Raw genomic sequence first — 22,109 nt, 5'->3', positions numbered from 1 at the left:
TTCCCCACTCTCTTCACCACGCTCTCTCAACCCATCTTCAGATCCAGGTTTTTTTTTTGTTGTTTGATAGCATTATTCACTTTAAACATTTTTTTAGGGCTGACGATAGAGTGGACTGAAACGGAACCACGGAAACTAATTGTGAACGTTCCATCTGAGCTGTATGAGAAAGGCTGCATTGCAGATGTGGAGAGTGGTATGAAGGTAAGGGGAACAGTCCTTTAATTGTTCATCCACTGTACAAGTCTGTGGAAATATCCCAAGAAATGAAGAGGCTGGCACAGTGGTTCATGTAGAAGTAGCCAAAAATGTCAGGTAGTTCTGTATCATACTTTCAGAGTGTGGCAAAGGAATTCCCAACCAGCGAAATATTGTTGAAATTCAGTCACTGTTACAAGGTAAACAGGGGACAGCATTTTGTGCACAAAACTGTCTCTCAGACAGCATAATTTCTATAACATCTTTTACTCCCACCTGAGACCACTGGCGAGAATTGGTGACAACAATAAATTCAGTCCCTGACACTGTGTCAAAAACTTGTAAATATTGGCTTCATAATGAAATTGTTGATTCCTACCCTGCTTTCATTCATTGGGGCAGCAGAATTTCACAGCGCCAGCAATGAGATTGTCTCACTTGAGTAAATACTGCATGTTTTAATACCTTTTTGAAGATGACGGATAAACAGCTGACATTTGGAAGGGTCTAGGCCGGAAATGTCAGCTTTTGTGCTCCTGAGATGCTGCTTGGCCTGCTGTGTTCATTCAGCTCCACACTTTGTTATCTTTGGATTCTCCAGCATCTGCAGTTTCCAAATGTCAGTGATAATGGGAACTTTCTTATTTGAATAGAGAGAACTGTTTGCTGATAAAATATGGAGCAGCTCTTCAATCATTGAATCATAGAATCCCTACACTGTGGAAGCAGGCCATTCTGCCCATCAAGTCCGCATGAACCCCTCTGAAGAGCATCCTTCCCACACCACCCTATCCCTGTAACCCTGCATTTCTCATGGCTAATCTGCCTAGCCTTCCCATCCCTGAATACTACATGGGTAATTTAACATGACCAATCACCAAACCTGCATACCTTTTGGACTGTAGGAGAAAACCAGAGCACCCAAAGGAAGCCCATGTGGACACTGGGGTGAATGTGTTAACTCCACACAGTCACCTGAGGGTAGAATTGAACCTGGGTCAGCTATGTGCTATGAGGCAGCACTGCTAACCATTGAGCCACTGTGCTGCTGTTCTTTGAGTCTAGGATCCAGCTCTCTGTTGCGAACATTTTTATTTTGAAACATTTCACTCCCTGGGCCATGATAACAGGTGTAAGGGTAATCTGCGGCTAGGTATTTGCCGGAGGAGGAATCTAAGAGTTTAGCAACAGCAGGGAGTTGAGCATGTTGATCATTCTGTGCTCATCTGTTTTATTTTAAGTGGGCCTTTCCCTGCCTTGGAACCAACTGCTCATTCCGCAGGAAATACCTCTATTAGTCTACCTTCTGATCAGCCATTTCAGCCATCAAATAGCTCTGGATTTCATTTACCTGCCACAACCATCTTTAAACTAATAATAATTACTCCATTGGACATGCCCATTTCACTCTACCTGCGCTGTCACAGTGCTGAACCTCTGACTAACTTTGGATTCTTTATTAGCTCCTTTCCATTCACCATTTTCACCTTAATATTTGCTACATAACTGGGCTTATGCATATGTTGTACTTTTGGCTACCATTCTGGAACCAACCCCATTACACCTTGTGTTTTTGCTTTTATTTTCCTTCTGTACTTTTCCTTAATTCTCCTAGATCTGTCCCTTTTGATGTTGTGATTTCTTTTGTTTCACTCCTTATGGGTACTCTGCCTTCCCAGATTACTATCTCAACTCTTCAGTGCTGCCCAGACTTCCAACCTCTTGCTACCATGGCAGGCTGAATTCCCTCCTTAAACCTATAGATTCATTTGTGACTTTCCTAACAATTTCTGAAGATCCATCTGAGAATTATTTGTGACCTTTCATCCTGCTTGAGTCTTTGACTGTGATGTTGCCTCCAAATCCACGTCTATCTCTCCTGGAACACTCCGCTTAAATCTTTCTATTCAGGTTTTCACCCTACCACAATACTGAAACAGATCATATCGAAGTCATTATACAATCTGATGTGACTGTAACGATGATGAGCCTCTCCTTGCCCTTCTTGACTGTCTTGACTTTTAACGTGGTTGGACCACCGCAGTCTTCCCTAGTTCCTTTTCATGATCATCCAGTCAGGATTATATTCACCTTCTTTCATTTTAGCTATTCAGCCGTAGCTAGAGAATTACCTGCAATAGCTGCTCTACCTGCTTTTGGTATGACACTTATTCAGAATTGAGTCCTGAACTAACTTCATCCCTCTCCCTGGCAACTGTCTGAAGCTGAACCACACTGTTGAAACTTCCGTGTCAAACATAAGAACTAGGAGCAGGAGCAGGAGTAGGCCATCCTGCCCTTTGAGCCTGCCCCGCCATTTAATTAGATCATGGCTGATCTCTTTGAGGCTCAGCTCCACTTACCCGCCCACTCACCATAACCCTTAATTCTTTACTGTTCAAAAATTTACCCAGCTTTGCCTTAAACACATTCAGTGAGGTAGCTTCAACCGCTTCGCTGGGCAGGGAATTCCACAGATTCATAACCCTCTGGGTGAAGAAGTTCCTCCTGGCCTCAGCCCTGCACCTGCTTCCCTTTATTTTGAGGTGATGCCCTTTAGTCCTAGTTTCACCTGCTAGCGGAAACAACCTCCCTGCCTCCACCTTATCTATTCCCTTCAGAATCTTATATGTTTCTGTAAGATCTCTCCATATTCTTCTGAATTCCAATAATCCCAGCCTACTCGGTCTCCCCTCATAGTCCAACCCTCTCAACTCTGGAATCAACTCTGGAATCAACCAAGTGAATCTCCTCTGCACCCCGTCCAGTGCTAGTATATCCTTTCTCAAGTAAGGAGACCAAAACTGCACACAGTACTCCAGGTGCGGCCTCACCAGGACTCTATACAGCTGCAGCACAGTTTTTAAATTTCATCTCTCTAGCATGGACAGACAAAATTCCATTTGCCTTTTTTATTACCTGCTGCACCTGCAATCCTACTTTTATGGATTCATGTACAAGGAAACGCGAGTCCCTCGACACAACAGCGTGCTGCAGTTTTTTACGATTTAAAACAAAGTACTTTGCTGACACTCCTACCAAAATGCATGACCTCACACTTATCAACATTGTAGACCATCTGCCAGACTTTTTGCCCAGTCATTTAGACTGTCTATATCCCTCTGCAGACTTTGTGTCTTCTGCACACTTTGCTCTACCACTCATCTTAGTCTCCTCTGCAAAGTTTGACACCGCACTCAGTCCCCAACTCCAAATCATCTATGTAAATTGTAAACAGTTGCAGTCCCAACACTGATCCCTGAGGCACACCCCTAGCCACTGACCACCAACCTGAAAAACACCCATTTACCCCTGCTCTTTGCTTTCTACTTTCAACCAATCCTCTATCCACGTCAATACATTACCTGTAATACGTTGCAACTTTATCTAATGTAGCAGCCTCTGATGTCAAATGTCTCTGGAAATCCACATGCACAGGTTCCCCATAGTCCACCATGCAAGTAATGTTCTCAAAAAATTCCACCAAATTAGTCAAACATGACTAATGTTTAATGACATGACATGAACTCTCGCTGGGTGTTCCTAGTGGGAGAATTTATATCCTGGTGTCTTGCTATTTCTTTCTTAATGATAGATTCAAGCATTTTCCCCACTACCAAAGTTAAGCTCACTGGCCTATAGTTACCTGCGTTTTGTCTACTTCCTTTTTTTTAAACCATGGCGTCACATTGGCCATTTTCCAATCTGCGGGAACCACTCCAGAGTCCAGTGAATTTTGGTATATAATTACTAGTGCATTTTCTCTTACCCCCATCACCTCTTTTAGTACCTCTTTTTAGTACCCTGGGGTGCATTTCATCAGGGTCAGGAGACTTATCCACCTTTTAACCCCTTTAGCTTGTTAAGCACTGCCTTCTTAGTGATAATGATAGTTTCTGGATTCTCATCTGCTATAACCTTCTTGCCATCAGTTCTCGCCATGTTATTTGTGTACAAAATAACTGTTTAGTGCCTCGGTTATTTCATCATTCCCAGTTATTAAATTGGCCTTCTCATCCTCTGAAGGACTAGTGTTTACCTTTGCCACACTTCTATGATTTACATATTTATAGAAACTTTTGCTGCCTGTTTTTATATTTTGAGCTAGCTTACTCTCATAATCGATCTTACTTTTCTCTATAACTTCTTTTGTGGCTTTCTGTTGGCCTTTAAAGATTTCCCAGTCTACTAGTTTCCCACTAATCTTTTGCTTTTTTGTATTTTTTTAAATCTGATACTTTCATTTATTTCCTTAGACATCCATGGCTGGCTGTCCCTTTTCCTACAGTTCTGTCATATCACTGGAATATACTTATGCTGAGCACTGTGAAAAATCATTTTGAAAATCCTCCACTGTCCCTCAGTTGACCCACCATGAAGGTTTTGCTCCCATTTTACCTTACCTAACTCCTCCCTCATCCCATCATAGTTTCCTTTGTTTAAGCACAGGACATTGGTACTGCATTTAATTTTCTCATGCTCTATCTGTATTTTAAATTCGACCATGCTGTGATCGCTCCTTCTGAGAGGATTCCCAACTGTGAGATCATTAATTATTCCTGTCTTATTACGCAGGGCTAGATCTAGGATAGCTTGCTTCCTCCTCGGTTCCGTTACATATTGTTCAAGAAAATTATCGCGGATGCATTCTATGAACCCCTCCTCAAGGCTGCCATGACCGACCTGGTCTGACCAGTCGATATGTAGATTAAAATCCCCCATGATAATTGCTGTACCATTTTTACATGCATTAGCTATTTCATTGTTTATTGCCCGCCCCATAACAATGTCATTATTTGCTGGCCTTTAGACCACACCTAATTGGTGACTTCTTCTCCCTGCTATTCCTAATTTCCACCCAAATGGATCCAACCTTTTTGTTCAGTAAAACCTATATCATCTCTCACTACCGCCCTGATATTAACCTTAAAAATCAGAGCAACACTGCCTCCCTTACCTTCCTGTCTGTCCTGCTGAACAATTTGACATCCCTCGTTATTTAACTCCCAGTCACGAACATCCTGCAACCACGTCCCTGTAATAATCACGAAATCATACCCATTTGCCATGATTTGCAATGTCAACTCATTCACCTTGTTTCGAATGCTCCAAGCAGTCAGATAAAGTGGCCTTATGCCAGTTTTTGCACCTTTTTTTGGGCTGTATCACCTCCATCACTAACAGCTCTTGAGTTTTCCTTCCCTTCAACCTTTTTCCTAATTTTCAATGGAGAAGTAAAGGCTAGTAGGAGATTTGAAGAAAATTTTGTTTTTACCCAGAGAGTTGTGAGGGCAGGGAACTCATTGTCTAAAAGAGTAGTGGAGCCAGAAACTCTGAACGTTTAAATAGTTAGATGTTCACTTGCGTAGCCATAATGCCCAGGACTGTGGGCTAACAGCTGCATAATGGGCTGTAGTTTAGTCTGATGTTTGTTGACTGACACAGATGTAGTGGCCTCCATCTTTGCTGTAAATGTCTGTGACCCTATTTCATTTCACTAACTGAAATCTTAATTCGTACCTTTGTTGCCTCTCGACTTGGCTATTCTCATGCACTACTGAGTGGCTTCCATATTGTACCCTTCATGAACTGGAGGTTTTTAAAACACTGTTGTTTGTGTTCCAACTTGCACGAAGTTCTATTCACTGAACAACTCTGCTCACTGACCCATATTGACTCGTGCTAATGCAGTGTCTCATGTGTTAAATTTTCATCCTTGTTTTCATATCTTACGATGGCCCTTCCCTGTCTCGTCCTCATACTTTGAGATGTCTTCGCATCTCTAGTCTGGGCCTTTGAGCATTCCTGATGTTATAATTGTTCTACATTTACTGGTTGTGCCTTTAGTTACATAGATACTAATGTCTGGAATTTCCTTCCTAAACTTTTCAATGATGTTCTCCATTTAAAATCTACCTCATTAATTATGGTATTTTGTCAGATTTCATATGATAGAGCTTCTTTGCACTCTTGTGAGGGTCCTTGACACCATTTATCATGTTCGAGATGCTAAATAAGTTGTCATTCTGTCAATTTTCTCTACAAAATTGCAGCTTTTTTCTATTTAAAGTATATATTTTTCCCTATCCATCTGATCTTCAAAGCTAATAAACTTTAAAATATGTACAGATATATTTATGATGCAAACCCAGTATCTGGGAAGTAATTTTGGCATCATGCTAGTGCTAATTATAGAGGCAATGTTATATTCTGTTTGTGAGTGAAGCATAATTTAAAGATAAGGGTAGACTCTGATTTTGCGTACCAAGCAGTGCAAGTTCAGCCTTGTGTTAAACTTGGACGACGAGTGCTACACAGTCCATTTTGACTATAAAGCTACTCAGTTTAAATTGAGTGTGGTTGATGTAATTATAGTAATGTTGATTAATTAATGAGAATTTTTCTTTTCTTACTGTAAATGATGGACTTTCGTAGACATGTAGTTCAGCTGTGGACAAATACTAAATTATCTAATTTGAAGAGGTTTGGATGACAGTCTACTTGTAGAGTTGATAACTAAACCAAATAGGAAAACTTAACGCCACCAGCAGTTTTGAGGCTCCACAATGCTGGATCACTGGTTTGATTGAGAGCTAAGGAATATGCAAGTACCATGCATTATAGTTAAGAGTCATACAGCAAAGAAACAGACCCTTCAGTCCAACCAGATCATGCTGAACACAATCCCAAACTAAATTAGTCCCACCTGCCTGCTCCTGGCCCATACCCCTTCAAACTTTCCTATTCATATATCTATCCAAATGTCTTTTAAATACTTGAATTGTATCTGCATCCATCACTTCATCAGGGAGGTCATTCCATGCGTGAACCACACTCCGTGTAAAAAAAAAAATTACTTCATGTCTTTTTTTTTAATCTGTCTTCCCTCATCTTAAAAATGTGCCCCTTTAGTCTTGGGAAAAGACAACTACCATTAACTCTACCTTTACCGCTCATTGTTTTGTAAACTTCTATCAGGCTGCCTCTCAACCTTCGACACTCCAGTGAAAAAAAAGTCTGAGCCTATCCAGCTTTTCTCTGTGACTGAAATCTTCCAGGCCAACAATATCCTGGTAAATCTCTTCTGTACCCTCTCCAGCTTGATAATATTCTTCCTACAACTGAGTGACCAGAACTGGACACCATACCCCAGAAGAGGCCTCACCAATGTCCTGTATAAGCTTGACATGACCTCCCAACTCCTATACTCAAAGAACTGAGCAATGAAGACAAGCATGCTAAACATCTTTTTAACAATTCTGTCTATGTGTGACACAAACTTTAAAGAATTATGTACCTGCATCCTAGGTCCCTCTGTTCGACAGCACTACCCAAGACCCTACCATGAATTGTATAAGCCACACCCTTGTTTGTTGTACCAAAATGCAATACCTCACATTTATTCAGATTGAGTGGAACCTTGGGTATTTGAGTCAGAAGTGTTCTCAAACAATGAATCATTTGTACAGATACTGGATGGGATAGAACTTGCTGTTTAGTACTAGATTAGCACTGGAATTGGGCAGATGAGTACTGCAGGGCTGTTCTACCAGGTTTACTAGGAGCCTTAGCCCTTGAGCTTGTCAAATACGTTTGAGATAAATGTTCCCTGTGTGGATGAGAGGGGGGGGCTATAGAGAGGATGAGCAAACTGACCATAGTACTGTGGCCCAGGAGGGAGAAAAGAGAGAAATGTAGCTGTACTGGGGTGACAGTATAGTTATGGAACTAGATATTGTTTTCTGTGGCCAGGATTGAGAGTCCCAAAGGCTATGTGCTTGTGTTCAGGAAATCTCATCTGGCTGCAGAGAAACTGGAGTGGGAGGGGAAGATCCAAATGCCATGCTCCATGTAGGTACCAATGATATAGGTAGCACAAGGAAACCGATTCTGCTGAGGGAATATGAGCATCCAGGGACTAAATTTAAAAAGCAGAACCAAAAAGGTAGTAATCTCTGGATTACTACGTGAGCCACGTGGAAATTAGCACAGTCAGCAAGATTAAAGAAGTAATGTGTGGCTTAGATTGGTGTGGGAGAAATGGGTTTGAATTCATGAGATGTTGCCATTAGTACTAGTGAAAGAGGGAGTTGTTCTGATGGGATGAGCTCCACCTGAATCACGCTAGAACCAGAGTCCTAGCAAATTGCATAACTCAGGCTGTGGACAGGGCTTTAACCCAAACAATTGGGGTGGTTTTAGTTAGTCAGAAAATTATGGAAAAGATTAAAAGGTTGGGGGGGGGGGGTGGTTCTTGGCAGAGGTTGTTAAAGTTTCCAGAACAAGTGATATGACAGACAGTATGGAAAGGGTCAGCAATCTCACTTCAGGCACTACACATAAGGGGATATTAAGAGAAGGGGGCAGTCAATGCAGGACTGGCAGTGTTATACTTAAATGCACACAGTTTAAAAAGCAAAGCAAAGCAAATGATTTTGTTGTGAAGATTGAAATTGATAGGTTTCGTAGAGACATGCTGCATGAGTGTCAGGGCTGGGAGCTAAATATCGAAGGAAACACATTCTAATGACAAGTACGTGGACAGAGGGGATGAAGTCGCCTTATTTGTAAGAAACAAAGTCAAATTGATAGCAAGGAATGATCTAGAGTCAGAAGGCACATAATCTGTGTGGGTAGAGTTGAGAACTACAAAGAAAAAAACCCTAATGGGAGTGATGAACAGGCCTCCTTGTGGGACATGATGTGGAGGTGCTGGTGTTGGACTGGGGTGGACAAGGTCAGAAATCTCACGAAATACAAGCTTTCGGAACTATATGTTGGACTATAACTTGGTGTCATGTAATTTCTGAGGATATGGGACAGAAAATATACCGGGAGACTGAAAATGCATATAAGAAAGCTATTACAATAATCATGGGAGACTTCAATATGCAGGTGGACTGGAAAAGTCAGTTTGGTAGCAGATATCAAGAAAAATAGTTTGTGGAATGTCTACAAGATTTTCTTTTTGGAGCAGTTTATGGTACAGCCCAAGAAGAAACTGGTAATTCTGGATTTGTTGATAAGTAATGAGGCAGACTTGATTAGGTCAGTCAAAGCGAAGGAACCCTTAAGGGGCAATACCATCATATGATAGAATTCACCCTGCACTTTGAGAGGAACTGAATTCAATCACATGTAAGATATTACAATTGAGTAAAGGTAATTACAGAGACCTGAGAGAGGAGCCTGTCAGGAAAGATGGTAGAGCAGCAATGGCAGGTGTTCCTGGGGATAATTCAAAAGTACAGCAGAAATTCATCCCAGGGAAGAAGAAGCATACTAAATGGAGGACAAGGTAGCTATGGCTGCCGAGGGAAATTAGGGACAGCAGAAAAGTAAAAGAAAATGCGTACAATGTGGTGAAGATAAGTTGGAAGTCAGAGGATTATGAAGGCTTTAAAAACAAACAGAGGATAACTAAAAAAGCAGTAAGTGGGGAGAAGGTGAAATAAGAGAGTAAGCCAGCTAGTAAAATAAAAGAAGATTGCTAGAGTTTTCTGGATCAGTAAAAGTAAGAGAGAAGAAAAAGTGGACATTGGGCAGCTGGAAAATAGATCCAGGCTGGAGAAGTAGGAATGTGGAACAGAGAAACGACAGAGTAATTGAATAGGTACATTGCAACAGTTTTCACAGCGGAACGCGTCAGCAGCAGCTTAGACCTTCGTGAGTCGGTGGCAGAAGTGAGTTTAGTGACCATCGCTGGGACGGGAAGGTGCTGGGGAAGCTGAAGGATCTGAAGGTGGATAAATCACCCAGATCAGATGGGCTGTACCCAAGAGTTCTGAAGGAGGGAGCTGAGGAGGTTATAAAGGAACTGATGGTGATCTTTCAGGAATCACTGGAGTCAGGGAGGACCTAGGAGACTGGTAAATTGCTAATGTAACACACCCTGGGTTTGAAAAGGGAGGAACACAGAAGTCAGGAAGCTATAGGCTAATTAGCCTGACCTTGGTTGTTGATTTTTAGAGCCCATTATTAAGCTTGCATTTGTGGACTATTTGGAAGTGCATGGTAAAATAGGGCTGAGTCAATACTGTTATGCCAAGGAGAAGTCATGCCTGACACGTCTGTATAATCTTTTTGAGGAGTAACGAACAAATTAGACAAAAGAGAGCCAGTGGACGTGATCAGTTTGGATTTCGCCAAGACAAGATAATGTTTTTGGGCTAAGATGCTGGCATGGGTAGAGATTTGATTGACTGGCAGAAGGCAGTGAGTGGGGATAAAGGGGTCTTTTTCAGATTGGCAGCCTGTGACTAGTGTATTTCTGTAGGGGCCTTCTTGGGACCACAACTATTAATGTACAGCATGAATGATCTGGATGAAGGTACCAAGTGCATTATTGCGAAGTTTGCAGATAACACAAAGATAGGTAGAGGGACAGGTAGTGTTGCGGACGTTTGGTGGTGGGGAGGGGTGTGCTGCAGTAGAATTTGGATTGGCCGGAAGAGTGGGCAAAGAAGTTGCAAATGGAATACAATGTGGGGAAGTTTGCGGTTATACACTTTTGTAGGAAGAATAGAGATGTGGACTACTTTCTAAATGGCGAAAAGATTTGGAAATCTGAAGCATGAAAGGACTTGGGAGTCCTTGTCCAGATCATCTTAACTTAATATACAGGTTCATTTCGGTAGTTAGGAAGGCAAATGCAATGTTAACATTAATATCAAGAGGGCTAGAATGCAAGAGCAGAGATGTACTGCTAAGGCTGTAGAAGGCCGTGGTCAGACCACGTTTGGAATATTGTGAGTAGTTTCGGGCCCTGTATCCAAGGAAGAATGTGGTGGTTTTGGAAGGGTCCAGAGGTGGTTTACAAGAATGATCCCAGGTATGATGGGCCTGCCACACGAGGAATGGTTGAGGACTCTGGGGTCTGTACTCGATGAAGTTTAGAAGGATGAAGGTGGATCTGATTGAAACTTACAGAATACTGAAAGGCTTGGATAAAGTGGATATGGAGAAGTGGCAGATGGAGTTTGATTTGGGTAAATGTGAGGTATTGTATTTTGATAAAATAAACAAGGACAGGACTTCTACATTTCGCCGTAGGGCTCTGAGTAGTGTTGTAGAACAGAGACTAGGGATTCAAGTACACAGTTCTTTGAAATTTGTGTCACAGGTTGACAGGGTGGTTAAGAAGGCATTTAGCACTCAGACCTTTGTGTTGGGATGTCATGATGAGGCTGTACAGGACGCCAGTGAGGCCTCTCCTGGAGTACTGTATGCTGTTCTATCTGCCTTGCTATAGGAAGAATATCAATAAATTGGAGAGGGTTCAGAAAGAATGTACCAAGATGTTGCTGGAAGTGGAGGGTTTGAGTCATAGGGAGAGGCTGGACAAGCTGGGAGTATTTTCGCTGGAGCATAGGAGGTTGAGGGGTGACCTTAGGGAAGTTTACCTAATCATGAGGAGCAGAGATAAGGTGAATAACAAAGGTCTTTTCCCTAGATGGAAGAGTTCAAAGCTAGAGGGCATATTTTTAAGGTGCGAAGAGAAAGTTTTGAAAAGGGCATGCGGGTCAGCTTTTCTATGTGGAGAGTGGATTGTGCGTAGAATAAACTGCCAGAGGAAGTACTAGATGCAGATACAGTTACAACATTCAAAAGACATTTGGGTAAGTACATGAATAGGAAAGATTGGAGGGATATTAGCCAAATGCAGGCAAGTATGATTAGTTTGGGAACATGGTTCATGTTGACAAGTTGGACCAAAGGATTTGTTTACATGCTGTATGATTATAAAATGTATCCAGTAGTAGGAGAGACTAGGACCCGAGGGTGCAGCCTAAGAGTGAAGGGATAGCCCTTTGGAATTGAAAGGAGGAGTTTCTTCAGCCAGAGGGTGGTGAATCTGTGGAACTCGTGGCTGCAATCAGCTGTAGAGGCCAAGTCATTGAGTGTATTTAAGAGAGAGATAGATAGGTTCTTCATTGGTAAATGGATCAAGGGTTATGAGAGAAGGTAGAAGAATGTGATTAAGAAACCATGATCGAATGACTTATTGGGCCAAGTGGCCTGATTCTGTTTCTATATCTCATGGTCTTAATGTATAACCACACCTTGTCTAGTTATACCAACAGTTACCTCACTAGAGATAGTAGGAACTGCCGATGCTGGAGAATCTGAGAATCTTTAGAAGGGTCCAGACCTGAAACGTCAGCTTTCCTATTCCTCTGATGCTGCTTGGCCCGCTGTGTTCATCCAGCTCTACACTTTGTTACCTTAGTTAGTTCGCTAGGTCTTGAGTTCTGCAGAATGTATTTGGTGGTTATATATTGATACCTTTGGTCAAATTTTATCTTCAGTCTTTTTCTGTTTTATTGCATGTGCCAGGCTGCAGAAGATATAGGCTATCCAGTGATGATCAAGGCTTCTGAAGGAGGAGGTGGCAAAGGAATAAGAAAAGTGAATACAGCTGAGGATTTTCCAAATCTTTTCAGGCAGGTCGGTGATGCTCGGGAAAGATGAATTCTGCTACCTGATGAATAATACTGTGAATTTCATCTGTGTCCTGACTTCCATAAACTGTTGTTCTGAAAATGTTGACGCAGCGCCAGCTTACAAAGTCATAACTTCTGTGGTGCTGGTGAAAACACAGATACTAGAAAATGGAAACCGATGAGCCTCCTTAAAATTTACATTGGATTCCTTTTGTATGTAATAGAGAAAGATGATCTGTAATCATGTAAATTTGCCTGTTTCACTGGTTACGGAAGTTTGATTTTCTTGGATGTTTTGAGATATATCTTGTTCTTGTAGTGCAGTTGTCAATTTGCTCATATAGCAGTCCTTTGTGTACAATTGTAACCTGATCATGAGTGCAATTGTTTTACTGTCCCAAAAACAATGCACTGGAAGTAATTCACATTAATTAACACATTGCTAGAAGGGATTAAGCCCGTTTATCTTCGGGTGGTTTGTCTTTTTGTCTGGATTGGTCAGCAGACTGAGCTAATCTCAATGTAAATTTAGAAAATATCTTGATTGCTTTTGACCTATGATTGCTTTTGACCCATGCTGGTATTGTTCTTTAACAATAAGTGTGAGTAGGTCTGTTTGAACATGGAAACAGCATAATTCCAGCATAATTCTTGACTGACAATTTTTACTCCCAGCCTTGGAGATGTATGTACATCAAGCTGTTTATTCTGTGCAGTCAAATTTTTTGATTTATTTTCACTAAAAATATTTTGAAGCCATTTTTAACAAAGAATTACTTCATTGAAAGTAAATCCCTGTATTATTGTTCTGCTGTACCAACATTATTGCAGATTAAGTAGTCCATCTTGTTGATCTTTCTGTAGAAATTGATTAATTACCCACTCCTCTCCTATAGCATTTATTGTTCTATCTAATGTCAGCCCATGCCATACACCAATTTGGCCAAAAATAGAAGTACAATTTAGAAACTGGTCTCGTCATATTGCATCTAATCCAGTTGCCTAAAGGAACCTGAATCTGTCCCACGTTGCATTGCCATGCAGAAGTATCAAAAATGTGACCGTTCACAACTGAACCAGCAACAGTTGTCCACGTAACATGTCAGCTTACTTCAATGATTTTATTTTTGTAAAACACCCATCCTTTCTTCACTATTCCACCACCTATCGAAGACACTACTTTTCTCAAGTTACTAGTTGGGACTTCAGGCATGATTTATTCTTGGTATCTTATATGATTGTAGATGCCAATCTATCATTTCATTCACTTCCTTCTAATGCATTTTTGTACAGGTCACCCAAAGATTTAGCTTGAAAATGGAAAGATCAACATAAATGGAAAATTGGATGAATCTGTTTTTCTATTTCAGTGATTCCAGTTCCTGTCCATTTTGGTGGTAATATTTTCAGGAGGAGATTGGCATTTCTGTCTTTATTTCAGGTACAAACAGAGGTCCCTGGTTCTCCAATTTTTGTAATGAGGCTTGCCAAACATGCACGCCATCTTGAAGTCCAAATCCTTGCTGATCATTATGGCAATGCGATTTCCCTATTTGGCCGTGATTGCTCAGTTCAGCGTCGACACCAGAAGATTATAGAGGAAGCTCCAGCAACAATTGCTACCTCATCAGTGTTTGACAACATGGAGAAGGTGAGTACTGGAGATCTTGCTTGTACCGCTGAGAGACCTATTTGAATGAATTATCTTTCAAATGGAATAAGCAACCGAGTAACATCAACTGAAGGGGTTATGAATCTATGATTCATGAATTTCCAGGGATATTGACTTTTCCAAAGAGCCTTGCACTGGTAGATGATGGGCTAGGTGGCGGCTTTCTGGACGGGGACCCAGTATAGTAATAGTCGAGACTAGTTCAATGAGCGAAGTGAGGCATACAGGCCTCAACATGGATGCGTGAGACCTGCTGATGGAATTGAGACCAGGCAAGTGACATGAAACAAGTTTGGAAGCGTTTAGCTTGTTTACTTACTTAGCTCCCTACTTGGGGCTGATCAGAGCAGTGTCTAGGACAGAGGAGCGCCGAGGCAGATGGATGTTTGAGTTGGTGGGCTCGTGGAACAGGCAAATGACAAATATCCATTTGCGCCTAGCAGTTCCACCCAGCTGAGGTGCTCTTCTGTTAATCCTGTGAACTTCAGTCTCTATACTGGATAGCAGTGCTGGCTGTAAGATTTGAGAGAAGCTGCTGGTCTCCTCTCTCTGGTGATCGAGGTGTTGTGTTGTGCCATTGAAGGTAATATATGAGATTAATACATCACCCGCTTCTAAACTTACTGTTTCTGGATGTATATCTGTGTGGGCGTAGATTCTTGAGATGGCAGGACTGAGTATGAGGAGAGATCGAATCAGTTAGGATTATATTTGCTAGAGTCCAGAAGAATGAGGGGATTCTGTCCTTCCAACATGACTAGATAGGGTAGAAGGAGGAGGGATATTCCCAATAGTGGGCGGCGGGGAGGGGGTGTCTGTTCACCCAGAGACTGGTGAGTCTGTGGAATTTGCTACCATGAAAAGCAGTCAAAGCTAAAATGTATGATTTCAACAAGTAGTTGGATGTAGCACTTGGGGCTAAAGGGATTAAGGGGATGAGGAGGGAAAAGCAGGAACAGGCTATTGATTTGGACGATTGGACATGATCCTAATGAACGGTGGAGCAGATTCAAAGGGCCGGTTGGCCCAATTCTGCTTCAATTTTCTGTTTAATGTCTCGCAAAATACCTTGCCCCAAAATGTGATCAGTGTTCTAAATAGAAATAGTTGAAAAGTCCCCTTAACCTTGACTGATTTATATTTAAAAAGTATTAAGGTGGCCATCTGTAATTTGTTACTTTTTGCCTCACTGACCAATCCTCACCACTGCCTACCTGCACTCACTTATCACCATCCCACCTACCTTCCTCAGCCCAACCCCTTCTCTGTTTATTTCAGAACTCCATTTCCCTTCCACCATTTTTGACGAAGAGTCCCGACCCGAAACATCAACTTTCTTTCCAGCTCGTCTGATGTTGCCCAGCTTGCTGTGCTCCTCCAGCTCCACCCTGTGTTATCGCATAAAACACTCAGGTTTCTCATGTTGTATGAAATTACTTGAAACAGTCTCTTGACTGCATTCTTACTTATTGGGAAAGCAATTTGCTCCTTACTGTTAACCTACTAATTGCTGAAGTTTTATTTTGCAGTGTGCAGTGAAGCTAGCAAAAATGGTGGGCTATGCAAGTGCAGGCACAGTGGAATATCTGTACAGTCAAGACGGAAGTTTTTACTTTCTGGAATTAAACCCTAGGCTTCAAGTGGAACATCCCTGTACTGAAATGGTGGCAGATGTAAACTTGCCTTCTGCACAATTGCAGGTGAGTTGTGTGTGATAGTTAGATTGCTTTAGGAATTCTATTGCACACTATTGGTATTATATGTTTCTCTTTATGTATCTCCTTGAATTTGTCAAAAAAAAGTGCTAAATTTGCTAGACTGAAACATGTCTTCCTGCGCTTTCATTTTTCCTCAGATTGCAATGGGAATCCCTCTACACAGAATCAAGGATATTCGGATGCTGTATGGAGTTGCCCCATGGGGGGATTCACCAATTGATTTTGAGAATTCAGCAAACATTCCTTGCCCACGTGGTCATGTGATAGCTGCTCGTATCACCAGCGAGAATCCAGATGAGGTCAGATGAAATAGTTAATCTTTTAATTTTCTGCTATTGGCAAAATGATCAATTTTTGTTATTTAACTTCAATTTCTCTCATAGTTTCCTACGAGGCTCCTGACTCGCACAAAATATTGTAGAACTGTACATATTTACAGACTTTTTAAAAATTGCACATCATTTATTGTTCACTTGACAAGTGTAGATTATGTATTAAAATGTACCAGGATAAAATTTTCAGCCTGTTACAGTTCTGCCCTTTCTTACCTTCCTCTGGAGAAATGCTGTAACTCTGATCTGTCTGAGATTTTAGACTCCTGGCTGGTTTGAGGTAATTTCATTTGGATGGTTTGCACTTTTATAAAAGACTAGCATTGTAATTGCTATCACAACAGGCACTCATTCACTTGGATTGTAGACCATTATGACAGCTGGTCAATATTATGTTGTGTCTTTAGCTTGCATTTTCTACTTCGGTGCTGTAATTTGGAAGTTTGTTCACTTTGTTCTGTAACTTTTCCTTTTATTTAATAACCAGGCTAAGATAGGCAGTAGTGTACACACATCCATCTTCTATTTGTTACTGTGCACATTGTTATACACTCTGTGGGCTAATGTTTTGAGTCTCTATATAATATTTCAGTAAATTCCGAGTATACTTTGCTCAAACCAAGAGTACTTATGCTTAAAATCAGACCTATATGTATTCAGTGAATGCAAATGACTTCAAAAGTGACTGAACGTTAAATCACTTTGAGTGAGAAGTAACAAATCTGCATGTTTGGGTTAGATGTGGTAAATGAGTGAGTAATGAGTAAGGGCGGCACAGTGCTTTTAGCTTTTATTAATAGAGGGATTGAGTTCCGGAACCAAGAGGTTATGCTGCAGCTATACAAAACTCTGGTGCGGCCGCACTTGGAGTATTGCGTACAGTTCTGGTCACCACATTATAAGAAGGATGTGGAAGCTTTGGAAAGGGTGCAGAGGAGATTTACTAGGATGTTGCCCTGTATGGAGGAAAGGTCTTATGTGGAAAGACTGAGGGACTTGAGGCTGTTTTCATTAGAGAGAAGAAGGTTGAGAGGTGACTTAATTGAAACATATAAAATAATCAGAGGGTTAGATAGGGTGAATAGGGAGAGCCTTTTTCCTTGGATGGTGACGGTGAGCATGAGGGGGCATAGCTTTAAATTGAGGGGTGAAAGATATAGGACAGATGTCAGAGGTAGTTTCTTTACTCAGAGAGTACTAAGGGAATGGAACGCTTTGCCTGCAACGGTAGTAGATTCGCCAACTTTAGGTACATTTAAGTCGTTGTTGGATAAGCATATGGACGTACGTGGAATAATGTAGGTTAGATGGGCTTCAGATCGGTATGACAGGTCGGCACAACATCGAGGGCCAAAGGGCCTGTACTGTGTTGTAATGTTCCATGTACGAGATTGAATGTATGAATTCAGAAATTTTGCTGAAACACTGGAATCAGAAAATTTACTCTATGTACTATGTAGTAGCTCAGTGGTTAGCACTGCACCCTCACAGCGCCAGAGACCTGGGTTTGATTCCAGCCTCGGGTGACTGTCTATGCACATTCTCCCAGTGTTTGTGTGGGTTTCCACCGGGTGCTCCGGTTTCCTCGCACAGTCCAAAGATGTGCACATTAGGTGGATTGGCCATGCTAAATTGCCCGTAGTGTTCAGGGGTGTGTAGGTTATAGGGGGAGAGATGTGGGTGAGATGCTTCAAGGGGCGGTGTGGACTTGTTGGGCCGAAGGGCCTGTTTCCACACTGTAGGGAATCTAGTCTAATACAATTGAAAGTAATGCAGTTGTGAAACTCACTTTTTCAGATGTTCTTTTATTCTGTCTGACAGGGTTTCAAGCCAAGCTCTGGCACTGTGCAGGAGTTGAATTTCCGCAGCAGTAAGAACGTCTGGGGTTATTTCAGTGTGGCAGCAGCAGGAGGCCTCCATGAGTTTGCAGACTCTCAATTTGGACATTGCTTCTCATGGGGTGAAAACAGAGAAGAAGCCATCTCGTTAGTATTTTGCCTGATCATACTTTCACTGAAACCTTAAACAAAATTTTCTATATTGATAGAGTCACCATGATCCTATCCAGTCTTTAGGAAATGTTTTTTTTTGTTAATAATTTCCATTCTTCAGCAGTCTGGATTCACCTTTGTATCGGGAATTTTTGGTAGGTGGTTATCTGCTTCCTAACGTGTATGAATGTTCCTTTGATTAACAATGAGAAGTAAATGGCTCCCATCATTCAGCTTCCATTTCTGATTTTCTTTTATGCCCCTATTTCTCTGTGCACTCTCATTCTCTTCCTATGACCTCCTAGTTGGGAGATGTGCAGTTTAGGAGCCAAACAGGATGGGAATATTGGAGCTGCCAGGTTTTAAGAGACCCAAAATGGCCAGACTTTTAAAAAAAGCTTGCTGCAGCATAAGTGAAAACAGTGGGCCTTTGAGAAGAAAATATTCCAAGGCAAAACAAAATATTATCTGAATGGTAAGATTCCAAAGAAGGCAAACACAGTGATCAAGAAGGTTTAAAAAAAAAGCTTTGGAAGTTTTGCAACAAAACACAGAAGAAATGATGAAATCATAACTTAAAAACTTGGAAAATCATCACAGTAAGTAATTAATTCTAGTCTTATTCAAGATATGTTTGGCCATAAAAACAGCAGCTAAAGTTATCTTGCAGAAATTAGCTGTGTCTTTGAAACTATTTACAATATTAATAAGTTCTAGTCAATGATTCTTTAAATAATCTCAGAGCCAGATTTAAAATTTTATAACAGATGCACTAAGGAAAAATATTAGAGATGCCTGGTGTATCTGGTCTGATGAGCTTAAAAAAAGTTAATGGAAATAACTATAAAAATTCTAATTGTTATTAATATTACAAGTTTTTAATAACAGAATCAACATTCTATTTAAAAGGGGGTGATGGAATTTGATAGCCAGTATAATGGACAATAGAATTCAAGTGGTCCTTTAGAGATAAACAATGAGGGGCATGGCTTAAAAGACGACAGTCAGTAACCTTTGAATGCAACATAGAAAGATCCCAAGGCGTAGAGATTACAATAATTGTTAAGCATCATTAAAAAAACTAAGAACCACGGGCTATTCATAGGAGTGTCCATCATTGATCAGGTGTCTTACAGGATTGGTACGAGAGAAGAGAAGGGGAGGATACAGTAACCACGTATGTGATTATCGTAACACAAAATGTGTAAAAATACTGCTTTTTACCAAAAAAATCAGAACGTGTCTTGATCTTTCTTTTGATCTGAGATGAAGATTAAGGGGATGACTCAGTCCACTCATGAAAACTAGATTTGGGGAACATTCTTTGGCCTTCTCCCTGCACTAACCAGTTTTTGCTTGAATAAAAGTCCACAATATGCCTGTACCCTGTCTGCCTCCTGAGTCTTTGTCCTTAGACGGGGAAATCTCGCTCCTACAGATTGGCATAGTCGGCAGGATCCTGTACTTGAAGCTGGCATACCTTGGGCCATGATTTGGGTGTGTATGTTTATTTACCACCCTCTTAAGTAGCGTGACACTCGGTGTGCGAGAGGCTTCCATCAGTCACAGCCAAAAACCTCTTTTAATTGGAGCAAGCAGGAGGAGACAGAATTACAGGTGTGGTGGTATGGGCACCAGGTGTGGGAACACACAAGGCTACAAGCCTCGAGTGCACGAGTGTGAAAAGAAACGAGACCAGTGTCTCCAGCACGAGAAACAGAGAGATGGAGAGACTTTGGTGCGAGAAAGCAAAGAAAGAGCAAGGGAGGGCTCTTTAGATGTGAAAAGAGCTTAATGAGAGGTTGAAAATCCTCAAAAAACACAAAAGAAGTGGACGCAGTCAGAAGGGAGTCTGGGAAAATGGCAGGAAAGAATGGGAGAAAAACCAGTGGGATCCAGACCAATCTATTCTGTAGACTGTGCTGGAGAAAAATAAAACCTTAATTAAAGATATAACAGAGGACTGCTGGAGTAGTGAGGGAACTGAATCAGAACGGAAAGCTTGCTGTCTAGATCAAAAGAAGAGAAATTGACCAAAGGGTTAATCATCTTTGTGGCTCTGTTTAAGTAGAACACCAAAAAGGCACAGAAACAAGCTGAAATAGCTGCAGTGTTCATAAAAAAGAGAGCAAAAGACTGAAGTTCTGTGCAGTGCTAGTTCACTGAAACGTGTAGGTGGATTAACTCTTTATGGTCTGATTTGAATGCACCTTTGTTATCTGCTAAATTTCGTCCCGTACAATTTGTGTTTTTGTGTTCCCTGGAGCTCAAAAATCCTGGGATGTCTTAGTTTGCATTTTGGGTATGTTTGGTGATTTTAAAAATGTGATATGTACCATGTGTGAACCAGTAGAGAGCACACATGGTTAAAGTAATGTCTGTTTAAGAAACTAACAGTGGTTGTGTGTAGCAGAAATCTGTGACAAAATGTTGACTTTTAAAAGGATGGTTCACAAAGCTTGATAAAAATTCACCTTTTAGAATTGGGTCCATGCTATGTTTGGTTTTGAGTAAATTTTAATTCCATAAGTTACCATGTTTGGAATTTCACTTTCTAGCCAGCGTGAACTTCCAAATACAGTTCTAACACGAGCGAATCTTTCATTTTGGAATTTAAGGTTTGCTCATTGTAATAGATAGTAGACAATAGACAATAAGTAGGCCATTTGGCCCTTCGAGCCAGCACCATCATTCATTATGATCATGGCTGATCATCCACAATCAGTATCCTGTTCCTTCCTTATCCCCATAACCCTTGATTCCACTATCTTTAAGAGCTCTATCCATCTCTTGAAAGTATCCAGTGACTTGGCTTCCACTGCCTTCTGGGGCAGAGCATTCCATATATACACCATTCTCTGGGTGAAGACGTTTCTCCTCAACTCTGTTCTAAATGGCCTACCCCTTATTTTTAAACTGTGTCCTCTAGTTCTGGACTCGCCCATCAGCGGAAACATGCTTCCTGCCTCCAGATTGTCCAATCCGTTAATAATCTTATATGTCCCAATCAGATCCCCTCTCATCCTTCTAAACTCAAGTGTATACAAGCCCAGTCGCTCCAATCTTTCAACATATGATAGTCCCGCCATTCCGGGAATTGACCTTGTGAACCTACGCTGCACTCCCTCAATAGCCAGAATGTATCCTTCCTCAAATTTGGAGACCAAAACTGCACACAATACTCCAGGTGTGGTCTTATTAGGGCCCTGTACAGCTGCAGAAGGACCTCTTTGCTCCTGTACTCAATTCCTCTTGTTATGAAGGCCAGCATGCCATTAGGCTTCTTCATTGCCTGCTGTACCTGCATGCTCGCTTTCATTGACTGATGTACAAGAACATCCAGATCTCGTTGTAGGAAATAGGAAATTTTGAATCTTGGAAATGCAATTCTCTTTGAATAAAATTCTGATGGTAAGCCCTAAGATCTGAGAAAGCTGTTAAAGGAATTAGGAAAGGCAAATTTAACGAAGGTGGTGGGATTTTTCCTAAAGTGTAACATCTATTTTGCAGCAGGAAGAGTAATGGATGGTGTAATTACGTAGAAGAGTTTACGCCCATCTTTCCATTTTCTGTAGTAGAATACTAATTAATCCATTTTGTTTGACGTGGAATGGATGGATACTTCCTTAGAAATTGTGAATCCATGTATGGTGTTATATTGCTGGCACTGGGTGAAGTAACTTGCAGATAGAGCTGAAGGATTTAAATAAACACAAATTAAGAAAGCACCTAATTGAGCTATGAGCAGAAATTAA

General features: G+C 41.2%; 1 protein-coding gene across 3 annotated transcripts in view; it reads left to right on the top strand.

The window, feature by feature from the left end:
* The window catches only part of acaca (acetyl-CoA carboxylase alpha), a 291,257-nt gene that overhangs the window by 37,183 nt on the left and 231,965 nt on the right, over positions 1 to 22,109 (top strand). For all 3 annotated transcript variants that reach the window (XM_048557580.2, XM_048557581.2, XM_059655196.1), the window contains 6 exons: positions 98 to 204; positions 12,535 to 12,645; positions 14,083 to 14,292; positions 15,843 to 16,013; positions 16,169 to 16,330; positions 18,185 to 18,348. In XM_048557580.2, the coding sequence (XP_048413537.1) occupies positions 98 to 204; positions 12,535 to 12,645; positions 14,083 to 14,292; positions 15,843 to 16,013; positions 16,169 to 16,330; positions 18,185 to 18,348 (925 nt within the window). The remainder of the gene's footprint in view (positions 1 to 97; positions 205 to 12,534; positions 12,646 to 14,082; positions 14,293 to 15,842; positions 16,014 to 16,168; positions 16,331 to 18,184; positions 18,349 to 22,109) is intronic.

The sequence above is a fragment of the Stegostoma tigrinum genome, chromosome 27 (assembly GCF_030684315.1).
Source record: "Stegostoma tigrinum isolate sSteTig4 chromosome 27, sSteTig4.hap1, whole genome shotgun sequence".
Taxonomy (NCBI): domain Eukaryota; kingdom Metazoa; phylum Chordata; class Chondrichthyes; order Orectolobiformes; family Stegostomatidae; genus Stegostoma; species Stegostoma tigrinum.
This window is presented reverse-complemented; position numbering and strand designations above follow the sequence as displayed.